Source organism: Eleutherodactylus coqui, chromosome 7, assembly GCF_035609145.1.
Source record: "Eleutherodactylus coqui strain aEleCoq1 chromosome 7, aEleCoq1.hap1, whole genome shotgun sequence".
Lineage (NCBI taxonomy): Eukaryota > Metazoa > Chordata > Amphibia > Anura > Eleutherodactylidae > Eleutherodactylus > Eleutherodactylus coqui.
In genome coordinates, this window is record NC_089843.1 from 186800738 (window position 1) to 186815839 (window position 15102).

At 43.5% G+C, this 15102-nt stretch overlaps 1 protein-coding gene across 5 annotated transcripts in view; it reads left to right on the top strand.

Annotated features, from left to right (window-relative positions):
* Window positions 1-11994: 11994 nt before the first annotated feature.
* LOC136573018 (G-rich sequence factor 1-like) overlaps window positions 11995-15102 on the top strand; it is a 65779-nt gene continuing 62671 nt past the window's right edge. For 2 of the 5 annotated variants that reach the window (XM_066574113.1, XM_066574112.1), the window contains exon 1: window positions 12008-12284. In XM_066574113.1, the coding sequence (XP_066430210.1) occupies window positions 12111-12284 (174 nt within the window). In that variant the 5' untranslated portion in view covers window positions 12008-12110. Of the gene's footprint in view, window positions 12285-15102 lie in introns of all 5 variants that reach the window. The other 3 variants (XM_066574116.1, XM_066574114.1, XM_066574115.1) reach the window with 3 other exon arrangements.

Consider the following 15102-nt stretch of genomic DNA (forward strand, 5'->3'; position numbering starts at 1 on the left):
GGGCAAGTGGGGTGGGCCTGATTGGTGCTGTACTTAGAATTTTTAACCCTCATAAATGGCGCCCGAACGTGCCGCGGTAAAATCGGAGCTTACAGCGCAATTCACCCGGATCCACGCTACTGAGAAACTGTCCTGCTGCAAACCGAGCCTGATCAACTCACAAGAACTCCAGGTAAGACAAGCATATATTTATGTTGTGTTTTACACTGCGAGTCTTGCAGCAGGACTGACTATCTGTGGTTTGTGACCGGACGGGTTGGGTTAAGAGTTCTACACGGTAACTCGTGTGGGCTCCGGGTTTGCCGTCTTGGACCACTGACCGTGATATGCGCACCAATGGCTCACCCAGAAATTAGTCTGTAGTCTATTTGTTGTTGAAGTCCGTAGCGTTTTAGCGATAGTGGAGATTGTTTGATTGTTTGTTGTATCTGCAGAATTTTTTTTTCCTCTTATTTTTCATTTTGTCTCACAGACGAAGGAACCCTCCGTTTGAGTTTATTTAGTTGTTAATGGTTTAGAGGAGAGGGAAGCACTCTGTAAGACAGGTCCCATTGACGAAGGAACCCTCCGTTTTAGTGTAGTTTAGTTGTTGATGGTTTAGCTGAGGAGAGGGATGTACTCTTTGGGATTGGTTCCATAAGAAGAAGATGCCTTCGGTTGTATTGCCATATATAAGGGGCTGACAATTCGGGTCAGAAGGATTCACTCTATGGAGCGTGTTATTATTTTTATTATTGTTGATGTTCTAATATGCGTAAGATCTTATTAAAGAAGACAGAGCCCCTCAAGGGCTGCCGCCGTGTGGATGAATTTGTAGAATGTAAGAAAAATCTAATGAAAATGTGTCAGACCGACCCGCACAGCAGATTACAAAATGGTGTCTGGGAGGAGGTCTTTAGGACCGAGAGGTGCCTTGGAAGACCAAGGTTTGCTAGAAGGAGAGAGAGAGATAGTCAGAGTAAGTTACGTATATACACATTATTTGTTTAAGAAAGTATCCGTAAGTGAAATGTTGAAAAGTACAGTAAGTGATCAAGAGGGCGTCAGGAGAGTGTCTATTAAAGGTTATATTGGCAGTTAGGTAGGGGAGAGAAGTACAATGCACGTGATTTGTTGGCAAAGAAAGAAAAAAAGTGTATAATACAAGATAGATAATAGATAATATGTATAATCCATACTAGGTGGATATATGTGTGTATATATATATACTGTAGTGCAAATAGTTAACTGAGCTGGCTTGTAGGGGAGAAGAGTCTGTTGACATGTAGCTGCTAACTTGTGTTTAGTCTCCAAGGTCAGGAAGATAACAGCGAGAGAGAAAATACAATAACATCCTTGGTTAATATCTTGGCTTGCTTGCAATGAATTGAAATGAATTTAATTAGTTATACTGTCTTAGTAGGCAGGGAAATATAGTAATTTCTAATGTATATTCTTACTTATACAGGGGTTGAAAATGAATGTTGCAAGGTCCCAGCATATGTGTTAATTATGATTTCAAAATGTTTTTTCAATAGTTTAAGCTAAAACTTATTTCAGTATGTGTTTCATAGTCGCGGAGAGATAAGAGATTTGTTTTGAAAAAGTGGGGGCTTTCAGATTCACTCTGAGCTCAGGGTCACAAGGGGGGTTGAAAAATACCCAGAGATTCTAAAACACTTCAGCGTTTAATACAGCATATAATAGCTTCAGTAGATAAGAAATATAGAATATTTCAGTCACTCAGCAAACTTTTTCACATAATTTGTCAAAGATAGCGCTCATTCACAATCTCATCTCAATAGAATCATGTACTTTATGATAAGCACTCACCTCGGTGTTTTTCAGCTGATGTATGTATGTTTGTCAAACTTTTTTTTTGTCCGTGCATCTGTGTGTACTGGTACACCTTAAAGGGGGGTGACGGAGCAGACTTGAGAGCATGGATGGATGAGAGTTAGTGACCCGTGTTCGGGCTGCGTGGAATGTGTGATGTGGATAATTGACTGGGGATAAAAGTCCTCCCCCCATGCATGGGACTTTGCTTGGTTGTGATGTGGATGCTTAGACGGTTAAGCTGAAATGGAGTTGAGAAGACGGACGCAATGTGCCAATATCGAGGGGGTGGAGCTATATGATGTAATAGTACGTAATAATGTTTCATCCCTCCTCTTGCACGAGGGAGGGGGTGAGGATTTTGAGCAGCTAGTTTTTTTTGTTTTGTTTTTTTTTCTCTCCTGTCTGACATTTGATAAAGATATTGCAGGCAGGATCAGACTAATAGTGAATTCACTTAAAGGGATATCACATTTCAAATATTAGTAGGTGTTTGTAGGTTATTCTGCCCCGGTGTAACTCATGTTTCTGTTATACGTGCTAACTTCTTACAGGCCTTATCTGCTTCCATCAAATCTTTTTACAATGTTATAATAACTTAAACCCGGCTACTATTGTTCCAATTGCGTACCCTGGTTTAAGGGGGGGGGAGGAGAAGGCATAGGTGATCTAGGTATTGCAAGTCAGCCATTTTAGGTATTGCAAATCAGCCATTTTAGGTATTGCAAATCAGCCATTTTAAAATTTTTTGCAAGCCATTTTTTAAATTTTTTAAATTTTTTGCAACAAGATTCTGATCTTTTTCAAATAGAATATCAGCATGATTGTCTAGCAGTGATGCAACAAGAAAATTTAAGTTTTAAAAAGTTACTGAAAGCCCTTGTTAATAATGCATATTTTGAGTTGTTTTTTATAGATGGTACCCAGGGTGATTGATGACTCCACACTGGATATACAGTGGTCGCACAACAAGATGTCCTAAAAAGCAGAATGTCTCCGCATGTCGCAGTACAAGAAGCGGAATTAAAAGCACTCACGGAGGCGTGTTGAGTGGCCACAGGTAAGACGGCAAACATTTACACTGACTCCCGGTATGCATTTGGCATAGCTCATGATTACGGCCCAACATGGAAGGCCAGACAGTTTTTTACCTCAGCAGGACAGCCAATTAAGAATGATGCAATGGTGCAGAGTTTCATGGAGGCCCTACTTCTACCTGACAAGGTGGAAAGCTCACACCAATTCCTACACCGGAGAAGCAAGAGGCAACGCCATCACAGGCCACACAGCAAAAGCAGCGGCCCTCAAGCCGTGGAAGAAAGAAGAAAAGAAGAATTTAACAATAACTTGGACTTTGATAAAAATCTTGGACTTTGATATGAACTTGGACTTTGATTATAACATTGGACTTTGACTAAAACTACAAATGGACTAAAAAGGGACGGCGTATGGTGAACAGTCAACAGAACTTGCTTACCATAGTCCCTGTGCCTCATAATGGCCCAGCTGACGCACGGAAAGACGCACCTCTCGAAGCAGTAATGATGTCGACGCTTGAACAAGGACGGGTGGCTCCTTGGTTTTCTGTAGCTGCTGCATCATTTGTCCAATTTTGCATGATCTTTGCCGTAAGCAACAGGGCAGAAGTAAATTTGCCACATCACACTTGCCTAGACCACTCTACTCATTTCAGGGATTGCAAATTGGCTACATTCAGCTCCTACTTGTTGGGAAGCATGAAAATGTGCTTGTTGTTGTTGATTTCTTTTCAGGTTGGAGACCTACCCTGTTACCAAAGTAAATAAGCAGGTAATCGCACAGAAGCTCATGAATGAGGTAATCCGCAGATATGGGGTACCGGAAGTGATTTGAGTCAAACAAAGGTACACACTTCACAGGTGAAATAATGCAACACATCATGTCTGTTTTGGGTATATTCCAGGCTTTTCACACACCCTACCATCCGCGGAGTAGTGGGAAAGTAGATACAAAAGGCAATGAAGAAAATGGTAAAATCTTGAATTGAGTGTCTTCTATTAGTTTTTCTTTTTTCCAGGAGGATACATGCCACAGTAGCAGAGTTTGGGGAATGATTTTCTTGTTAATTTTGTCATGAGCCTCTCCAAGGAATTGTTAGTAATGCATTCTGTAGTCTCTGCTTTTCTCCCAGGTCCTACAGATGAGTGTCACAATCTAAAACCAGGTGACAGGGTCTATGTAAAAAAGTTTGAGAGAGAAACCCGGTTTGAATGTCCCTACCAGATGTTGCTCACCATCCCAACTGCAGTAAAGCTTGAAGGAAAGCCCACTTGGATCCACACTTCGCACTGAAAAAACTAATGATCCTGCATATCCTTTACATGCTATAATGTGGTACAATTCCTCTAACACACACCTTTGACTACTGTACACTAGCCCCCTGTTTTACAACAAATTAATACAATCAAATGTGCAATATGAAGCCTACACTGAGGGTGAGAATCCAACACCGCATCGTGCTAAGAGAGAAGTTGACGCTCCAGGTTGTAACTTTGATCCACATGTACACATAGATACAATAGGAGTGCCAAGGGGGGTGCGAGATGAATTTAATTCTAGAGATCAGGTTAAAGTAGGTTTTGAGTCCTTATTTGCTATTGTCACTGTTAATAATAATGTAGATTAGATGAATTATATCTTTTACAATCAGCAGAGATTTGTAAACTACACCAGAGATGCTTTGCAAGGGTTAATTGACCAGTAAGGGCCCACTGCATCCATGGCGTTCCAAAATAGAGTGGCCGTGGATATGATTTTTGCAGAAAGAGGTTGGGTATGTAATTTTCTGTATGTGTATTATCCCTTTGATCAAAGAGTATGAGTAAGGGACTGGGTAATGTGACACCAATGTTTCCCTTGTTTGAAAAAAGATGAAGAGCCAGTTCCGATAATGCCAACCAGATACGTTACCAGAAGAATGGAGAGATGGACTAGTACTGTGTCTGCCTCAGTCTCATAAGATGGACTGTCAGTGGACTTCCCATTTGCCTAGGGAAAGTGCAGAAGACCTTAGGTTCCGGCGAGGGCACACCCTGCGGGGTGTTAACTTGTACAGATAGAGGGTATGGAGGCCCGGAAATAAGCCCAGGGAATCCATGGCCTCCTTCTGAGGTGAGGTAGGGATCCCTCCCTTTTAGGAGTAGGGACTTACGGGCAGTGGAGAAACCCTGACGCAAGGGAGAGACGACCGAGGAAGAGTGCAAGGTCTGATGCTTGATCTCCATATTAAGTTTTTTAGGGGGGTTTGTGAGGGTATATATATATATTGCCATATGTGTTTTTTATGCTTTTATACCTATATGCAAGTTTTATTCAATTCCAAATGAGAAAAAACTTAAATGTCACCTTACATCAGATATCCCAAGGCTTTGCAAGAAGATGTTCTAGAAATTCAGAGAAGATACCGAACCAGACGCAAGGACGCATGTACTTGGCTGTTTTCCCAGAAGCCCATATCAAGATGTTCAACCATGTACATAATTTTCACTGTCTCAGTCCGCAAATCCGGACTGCCCATATATGGTTATGAGCCCATCACCCCCTAGTGGTGAGAGGGCAGAGGGTATAAGATCTCATGTAATCTGTAATAAAGTGCGCAGTTTTTTCTCCCGTATGAGAAACTATACCAGACCTCTGTGTGGTGTCTATTCTTACGGCCGGCAACGGGGCAAGTGGGGTGGGCCTGATTGGTGCTGTACTTAGAATTTTTAACCCTCATATTTACATGATACTAGGTGCTTTTAAAAATATTTTTCTTTCTTTGTATAACCTTTTCAACTTTTTAACCCCTTAAGGACACAGCCTATTTTGGCTTAAAGGGCACAACGATTTTTGGGGATTTTTATTTCCACTTTTCAAAAGGCATGACTTTTTTATTTTCCCACCGACATGGCTGTATGAGGGCTTGTTGTTTGCGTGGCATACTAATTTTTTGGGTACATATATTGTATTGTAAAACTTTTATTACTTTTTTTTTGGAGGGCAGGGAGAGAAAACACATCAATGCTGCCATTGTTTTACAGTGTTAATCATGAAGCACAAGAGCACAAGACCTTGTTCACACGAGTGTTTTTACGCGGCTAACTTAGCTGCGATAAAAAAAATCAGTGACCATGTGAATCATTCGATTCCAATGCATTTATTCACATGGGCGATTATTAGCTCACTCAGGATATTGATTTGCGTAAATATAGTGCCGCTACTTTGCTGGTTTTCAGGTATCGCGGGGGTCTCTGGAACGTAACCCCCACGATAGACGAGAGATCACTGTAATCTTGTAGATATGATACCTTTTAATGACTAACAAAAATACATGATGTTATAGCGAGCTTTCAGACTTAGGGCTCTTTTTACATGGGCGTATTTTTCATCAGTATTTTGTGAGCCAAATCCAGGAGCAGAACTTACAGAAAGAAAGTAGAATGGAAAGATTTCTTCTGGTTTTGGCTCACAAAATACTGATGAAAAATAAGCCCGTGTGAAAGAGCCCTGAGGCTTCTTTCACATGAGCGCATATCGGCCGGCGTTTTCATTCCAATGCATCAGATCACATGGGCGTATTTGTGGAACGTCGGACCTACGGAAGCCCATGGCAGCGGCCGTAGGTTGGTGCTACACTCCCTCCCCTGTGCAGGCTTACCTCTCTTCCTCCCCTCTTGTTCTGTGCAATGGGAGGGGGGCGGAGCTAAGCGCTGGTCCGCCCCACCTACTCCCATTGATGCTATGGACAAGGGGCAGGACGGAGGTGGGGCTAAGTGCCCGCCCTCTCCCTGTCCCTTGTTCATAGCCATCAATTGAAGGAGGCAGGGCAGACTGTCACTTTGCTCCGCCCCCACCCTCTCCTATTGCACAGAACGAGGAAGAAAGGTGAGCCTGCGATGGGCAGGGAGGGGAAGTGGGCGATGGCCTGGTGAGCTCGGCGCATTTGCGCCGGGCTCACCAGGCCATATGAACGGGCGCACAAACATTTGATTTGTGTGCCCGTTCACCAAATCTTTCACTAACAACATAGTGTATATCGGCCGGCTGTGAAAACGGCCACCCGATATGCGCTCGTGTGAAAGAAGCCTTACTCTGAGTCCTTCATCAGGTATAATGAAATAGATCAGAAGACGCATGCATACACACATACATATGACAAGGCACAGACATGGTCTGATTAATGATGGCAAAATTAGGCTTTAGGGTGCATTCAGATGACCGTATATTGGCCGGGTATTCACGCCGGCCGATATACGGCATCTCTCTCTGCAGGCAGAGGAGGCGGGGCTAAGTTCCTGGAATTAGCTCCGCCCTCATCCTGCCTCTCCTCATTGAAAATAGTGAAGGGGGTAGAGAGGGGGCGGGAGCTCAGAGCCCTGCTCCCGACTCTTCCAGCCTCCTCCCCCTGCAGAGAGAGACGCTGGCGGCCGATAGACGGTCGTCTGAATGCGCCCTTAATGACATGATGCATTTTTCTGCAGGATGATACAATTATGATACCAAATTAATATTTTTATTTTTTTATTTTTACACTATTGCACAATAAAAACTCCCTTAACCCCTTAGTGACAAAGCCTGTTTGCACCTTAATAACAGAGCAAAACTTTGGAAATCTGACATGTTTCACTTTAACGTAGAATAACTCCGTAAAGGTTCTGCATACCCAAGTGATTCTGACACTGTTTTTTTGCAACATATTGTGCTTCATTTAGGTGGTAAAAATAGACTGATAGAATTTATGTATATTTATTAAAAGCGCCAAAATTGGGAAAATTTTTAAAAAATTATAATTTTTTTCACATTTTCAACTGCAATATTTCAAATATGTGCAAACAGACTGTACACATTTTTGATAATATATATATTTCCATCTGTTTACTTTATTCTGGGCACACATTGGAAAAACTTCAGTTTTTTAAAATCATTTAGGAGACGTACAAATTTAACATTGATCATCAACATTTTGAGGAACACTTTTTTTCCTGCACTAAGCCAAGATTGTAAAGGCTTATAGGTGTCAGGGCGGACACCCACTGGCGTTTTTTTCTCCACTGCGCTGCGAGAGTAAAGAAAAAGTCTTGCAGCGCAGTGCGAGAAAAAAAACGGTATCACGCCGGGATATCACCAGTCTTTTCAATGGGGCCAGCGGCAGCAGCGCTAGCCCCATTGAAAAGAACAGGAGAACAGGACTTCTGCCACAGCTGTCACAGGAGTGACAGCTGTGGCAGAAGTGCAGCATGCTATCCCATTGCTTTCAATGGGATCGGTGCTGCTGCCGGTCCCATTGTAAGCAGTGGTTTGTAGCAAACCCTGCAGTATGGGCTTGAAATATAAGCTAAACACTATCTGTCTTTGGCTGAGCGCTCAGCCAATAGCTAAGCACTAGCTGCTATTGGCTGAGCCCTCAGCCAATCAGCACAGCCCTTTCAGGGCTGAAAGTGCTGGACAGCAGTGTCGGGGAGCCAGGCGGAGGACGCGTCTGAGCGGCGGAGAGGTGAGTAATTTAAAAATTTTTTTTTTTACCACTTATTGATGATTTTCAGGAAAGGGCTTATATTTCAAGCCCTTCCCCGATAATCATACTGCAGGGCTTGTCAGAAACCACTGCTTTCGCTGCCGATCCCATTGAAAGCAATGGGATATCATTCTGCACTTCTACCACAGCTGTGACAGCTGTGGCAGGAGTCCGTGATATTCTCCCTATGTTTTCAATAGGGCTAGCGCTGCTGCCGCTGGCCCCATTAAAAACACTGGCGATATGCCGGTTATATTTCGGCGTCTTTCTTGCGCTGCGAGGCGAGAGTTTTCACGTGCTCTTGCAGCGCAAGAAAGAAAATATCGCCAGTGGGTGTCCACCCTCAGAATGATAAATACTTCCACAAATGACTCCAATTTACAAACTACACCCCCTAATGTATTCACTGATGGGTGTCATGCGTATTTTGACCCCACAGTTTCTATTCAGGATTTAATGCAATTTAGAGGAGAAAAAATAAAATTTCATATTTTTGCAAACATGTCATTGAAAAAACATGATTTTTTTCAATACTGCACATAATAATGAGGATTTGCACCCAAAATGGATACCCCTGTTTGTCCTATGTTCAGAAACATATCCATTGTGGCTCTAATCTTATATCTGTATGCACAACGGGGCCCAAACCAAAAGGAGCTTTCAGAACAGACATTTTGCTTGAAGGTGTTTTAGGCCCCATTGCCCACTTGTACAACCCTTGAGTGGCCAAAACGATGGAAAACTCCCACAAATGACCCCACTTTGAAAACTAGATCTCTTAAAGCAGGAGTCCCCAACTCCATTCCTCAGCGCGCCCAACAGGTCATGTTTTCAGGATATCCTATGCTAAGAACACCTGTGGCAATGTCTGAGGCACTGATGATAATTACATCACCTGTACAACACTGAGGAAATCCTGAAAACATGACCTGTTGGCGGTCCCTGAGGACTGGAGATGGGGAACACTGCCTTAAAGAATTCATCTAGGGGTGTACTGTGTATTTTGACCACACATTTTTTAAATGAATCTAAGCAAAGCACAAGGGAAAAAAATTAAAGGAGATGTCCCGAGGCAGCAAGTGGGTCTATACACTTCTGTATGGCCATAATAATGCACTTTGTAATGTACATTGTGCATTAATTATGAGCCATACAGAAGTTATAAAAAGTTTTATACTTACCTGCTCCGTTGCTGGCGTCCTCGTCTCCATGGTGCCGACTAATTTTCGCCCTCCGATGGCCAAATTAGCCGCGCTTGCGCAGTCCGGGTCTTCTCCTCTTCTCTATGGGGCTCCGTGTAGCTCCGTGTAGCTCCGCCCCGTCACGTGCCGATTCCAGCCAATCAGGAGGCTGGAATCGGCAATGGACCGCACAGAAGCCCTGCGGTCCATGAAGACAGAGGATCCCGGCGGCCATCTTCAGCAGGTGAGTATGAAGACGCCGGACCGCCGGGATTCAGGTAAGCGCTGTGCGGGTGGTTTTTTTAACCCCTGCATCGGGGTTGTCTCGCGCCGAACGGGGGGGGGGGGTTAAAAAAAAAAAAAAACCCGTTTCGGCGCGGGACATCTCCTTTAACGATTTTCTTTTTTTTTTTTTACAATTATTTCATTTTAAAAACTGTTTTTTTTGCACAGCAGACATATAAATGAAGACTTTCACCCCAAAATGGATAGCCCTGTTTGTCCCGTGTTCAGAAACATACCCCTTGTGTCTGCATGCACAACAGGACCCAAACCGAAAGAAGCATTAACATTCAACTGTGTTTTAACTTTTACGTAATTGCCATTATCCATTGGATAGCGGCGATCACATGACCGGGGACCGCTCACTGTGGCCCTCAGTCACTGCTCCAGGCTCTCTGCTACCTTTAGTAGGCAGGAGCAAGGTGACTTTGAATTTCCCGGACCCTCCTCAGCTTCTGCGCCTGCGTCTGCCATTTTGCCAATGGGCACATGCGCTGAAGTTGGAAAAGGTCCACGAATCAAGATATTGCACCTGCCAATGTGCGTTTTCACAATTAGGTGTTTTTTTGTTAAAAAAGCCTCCCATCACTTCAGTAAAGTAGCGATCCTCCGGCGAGGCTTTCAGGTGTTTCCCATTGTTTTTAATGGGAAGCCTTGCATCGCATTCGCCTGCACGTAACACAGCATGAGATTTGTTTTACCGTCCCATTTCAATGGGCGTTGCATTTCGAGGAATGCCAAAAAATAGGACATGCCGCAAGTTTTTTTCCCCACACTGCATCGCGTGTAAACAAAATTTCTCATGTATAGGACTCCATTCAAAAGAATGGGGTTCATGTTCGTGTGAGATTTGTGCGTCTGGCAATGCACAAATCCCGTGCGATTTTCTTAGCCGTGCGAAAGGACTTTTATACACGTGATGAACATATACCATACAAGAAAACAAACTATAAACAATGAAAGTGTTAGACCACAACCACCTGAGCGTATCCGAAAACGTCAGCAAATCTGAACTTTCCAAGATACCGTACTGAGTCTGTGAGGTCCTAGTCCTGTTGTATGACACTTTCCTGACAATCTCAGACTATCGCAGGCCTATTGACTTAGAAACTGTTCAGACTTGCTCCAGATGTCCTAAAAAGTATCCGAATAGGATCCTTCTGGCCATTATGTCTATGACATCTAGAGAGGAGACTACAAGACCACCTTGTATCATGCACAGACCTTGCAACTCCAGCAGCGGTAATGCAATGAATTCATTGCTTGCATAGGTAGTGATTAAAACCGGTTGATTTTAATCGGTTTGTCCACATGTGCGCAATTTTTAATGCAATGTTTAAACGCGTGAAAAAATATGCGGCGTATCCTATTTTGTTGCGTGTTATGTGGCATTGAAGAGAATGGGCTGGCAGGGGTAAATACACAGGAAACTTGCGTATTCAATGTGTATCTGCACAGCAAATCACTGTGCCCTTCCGTGTACTTTTTTTGCGCAAATACCTGCGGGAGTGGGTGAAATATAGCTTATTTTACAGCGTACTTAACCATAACCCACATACACCAGCGTTCACATGGGCGTACATTTCATATTGTGCTTGCCAATGTACAATTTTCATGGTAATGCAATAATTTTTGGATTACAAAAAACGCACAGCGATCTTCGCATAGACTTCAACAGGAAAACTTGCACTGCACCCATATGCACAAAGTCCCATAGGAAACAACGGACGATTCCTTCCACGGGAACGCCAAAATATAGAACATGGACTTCATATTCTTGTGAATTTTTTGTGCATCGCATTGCACACAACATGCACGATTTTCTCATTCGTGTGAATAAGCATTATGCTGTCCTATTTTGCATTCTTTGGTCATCCCCTTGAAGTTTAGACTGCAGTGTACATACACAACCAGAGATGACAAGGTCGGGTGACTTATACGATGTCACCAGAACCCGCTTCTCCACGTGACAGCCGGCACTGTGTATTAGTTGAATATCCCGTTGCATGACGGAAAATGTAGTCCAGTCGCTGCTGTACTCAGGGATTGGTCGAACGTACGTACCGGAAGTGACTATCCACACTCACGATGGCGACGGTTTCACGGATTTGTCGACGTGGCGCGTTGCTTTCTGGGAAATGTAGTTCTAACGGCTTTTCGCTTTTCCCCATTGGGGCGAGTGAAGCGGTGGTGGATGGGAGCTGTAGTTCTTCCTGTTTCGGGCCCGTGGTGTCGTTGGCTGGTGCCTGGTGAGCTCTCCCCTGGGTTTCCGGGTGTGGTGTTTGCCCTTCCTCTGTATGGCCGGGAGCTGCAGAATCATCAGCGCCTCGATAGCTCAGCTTCTGCTGAGAGGCCGGGGTGCTGAGCTGCTGTGGAGAGGACAGTGTGAGCTGTGGAGGGCAGGGAGGCTGTGGGCTCCGGGACAGGAGAGCGGGAGGCTTCACAGGTCCTTCTGCACCAGCGGCTTTCAGGTAAGGAGCCCGTTGGCGGCCGTTACACGCAGCGATTATACTGGGTTTTTGCTTGTTCCAACGATCTTTTGTAACGATAATCGCTTCGTGTAAAAGAGCCTTAATTCTGGTGTATGTCAGCTCCTGTATGAATTTCTTGGTGGAGGTGATAGAAATTGACCCATTCTGGCTTGTAATTATATATTTCTATTATGGTATAATAGATGCATAATTTGTTGCAGTCTTCCTTTTTAAAGGGATTTTATATCCTACTAGCTTACCCGTTGCGCGTTGCTGCGAAGACAGACATACATACATACATTCGTTTTTATATATCTAGATAACAACCAATGACAGCGCAGCTCACATGTTACCTCAGAAGAAAGAGAAATAACAACCAATCACAGCGCAACTTTTATTCTGCCTCAGAAATATAAAAAATAGCAACCAATCACAGCGCAGCATTCATTTAACCTCAGTGGTATAATATATAGCAACCAATCACAGCGCAGCATTCATTTACCCTCAGCGGTATAATATATAGCAACCAATCACAGCGCAGCTTTCATGTAACCTCAGCGGTATAATATATAGCAACCAATCACAGCGCAGCTTTCATGTAACCTCAGCGGTATAATATATAGCAACCAATCACAGCGCAACTTTCATGTAACCTCAGCGGTATAATATATAGCAACCAATCACGGCGCAGCTTTCGTGTAACCTCCAGTGGTATAAGAAGCAGCAACCAATCACGGCGCAGCTTTCGTGTAACCTCCAGTGGTATAAGAAGCAGCAACCAATCACGGCGCAGCTTTCGTGTAACCTCCAGTGGTATAAGAAGCAGCAACCAATCACGGCGCAGCTTTCGTGTAACCTCCAGTGGTATAAGAAGCAGCAACCAATCACGGCGCAGCTTTCGTGTAACCTCCAGTGGTATAAGAAGCAGCAACCAATCACGGCGCAGCTTTCGTGTAACCTCCAGTGGTATAAGAAGCAGCAACCAATCACGGCGCAGCTTTCGTGTAACCTCCAGTGGTATAAGAAGCAGCAACCAATCACGGCGCAGCTTTCGTGTAACCTCCAGTGGTATAAGAAGCAGCAACCAATCACGGCGCAGCTTTCGTGTAACCTCCAGTGGTATAAGAAGCAGCAACCAATCACGGCGCAGCTTTCGTGTAACCTCCAGTGGTATAAGTAGCAGCAACCAATCACGGCGCAGCTTTCGTGTAACCTCCAGTGGTATAAGTAACAGCAACCAATCACGGCGCAGCTTTCGTGTAACCTCAGCATTCTCAATATCCAGCAATTGTCTTGCGAAACGTTCAGCGGATGCATCATTTTCTGGTTGAACACTCATCCCGTTGCTCGTAATGCCTTTTGCTTTTGTGCTTGTAATGGAAATCAAATGATCTTTGTCTGGGGGCATAACTGTTGACGATGCTCGCACGTGTGCCACCTATCGTAGGATAGATGTACTATGTCAGTAATCTTCCCAGGAGTGTACTCAACAACTTCCCAAAGTTTCAGGGCGATTGGATGAATGGTATAGTAATGCATAAAGGATAGACAGACAGACATTCATTTTCATATATATATATATATATATATATATATATATATATATATAGATGACATCAGGAAGTAAGAGAAGTAGATTCCGTACGTAAAATTTGGATGCTAATTATTTTGCGCTTAGAATTGAATAATCGAGTTGGGCCCCATTAGCTTTTCCTATTTATGACATAATCAATGCTCATGTCAAATTTCAAGTTTCTATGACATTGGGAAGTGAAAGAATTAGATTCCGTACGTAAAATTTGGACGCTAATTCTTAGGCGCTTAGAATTGAATAATCGAGTTGGGACCCAGTAACTTTTCCTATTTATGACATAATCAATGCTCGTGCCAAATTTCATGTGTCTACGACATCGGGAAGTGAGAGAATTAGTGGCAATAATGGAAATCGAACGATCTACGTGGGGGGGCGTAACTGTCGACGACGCTCGCACTCGCGCCATTTATCGTAGGATAGTTGTACTATGCCTATAATCTTCCCAGGAGTGTACTCAACAACTTCCCAAAGTTTCATGGCGATTGGATGAATGGTGTAGTAGCGCATAAAGGACAAACAGACAGACAGACATACATTCAATTTTATATATATAAATAAACTAGCTTGCCCGTTGCTGCGAAGACAGACAGACATACATTCATTCGTTTTTATATATCTAGATAACAACCAATCACAGCGCAGCTTTCATGTTACCTCTGCGGTATTATATATAGCAACCAATCACAACGCAGCTTTCATGTTACCTCAGTGGTATAATATATAACAACGAATCGCAGCACAGCTTTCATGCAACCTCAATAGTATAAGAAGTAGCCACCAATCATAGCGCAGCTTTCATGTTACCTCAGCAGTATAAGAAATAGCAACCAATCACAGCACAGCTTTCATTTTACCTCAGCATTCTCAATATGCAGCAATTGTCTTGCGAAACGTTCGGCGGATGCATCATTTTCTGGTTGAACACTCATCCCGTTGCTCGTAATGCCTTTTGCTTTCGTGCTTAAGATGGAAATCAAACGATCTTTGTCTGGGGGGCATAACTGTCGACGATGCTCGCACGTGCGCCACCTATCGTAGGATAGTTGTACTATGCCTATAATCTTCCCAGGAGTGTACTCAGCAACTTCCCAAAGTCTCATGGCAATTGGATGAATGGTGTAGTAATGCATAAAGGACAGACAGACAGACATACATTCATTTATATATATCAGGAAGTGAGAGAATTAGATTCCGTACGTAAAATTTGGACGCTAATTCTTTGGC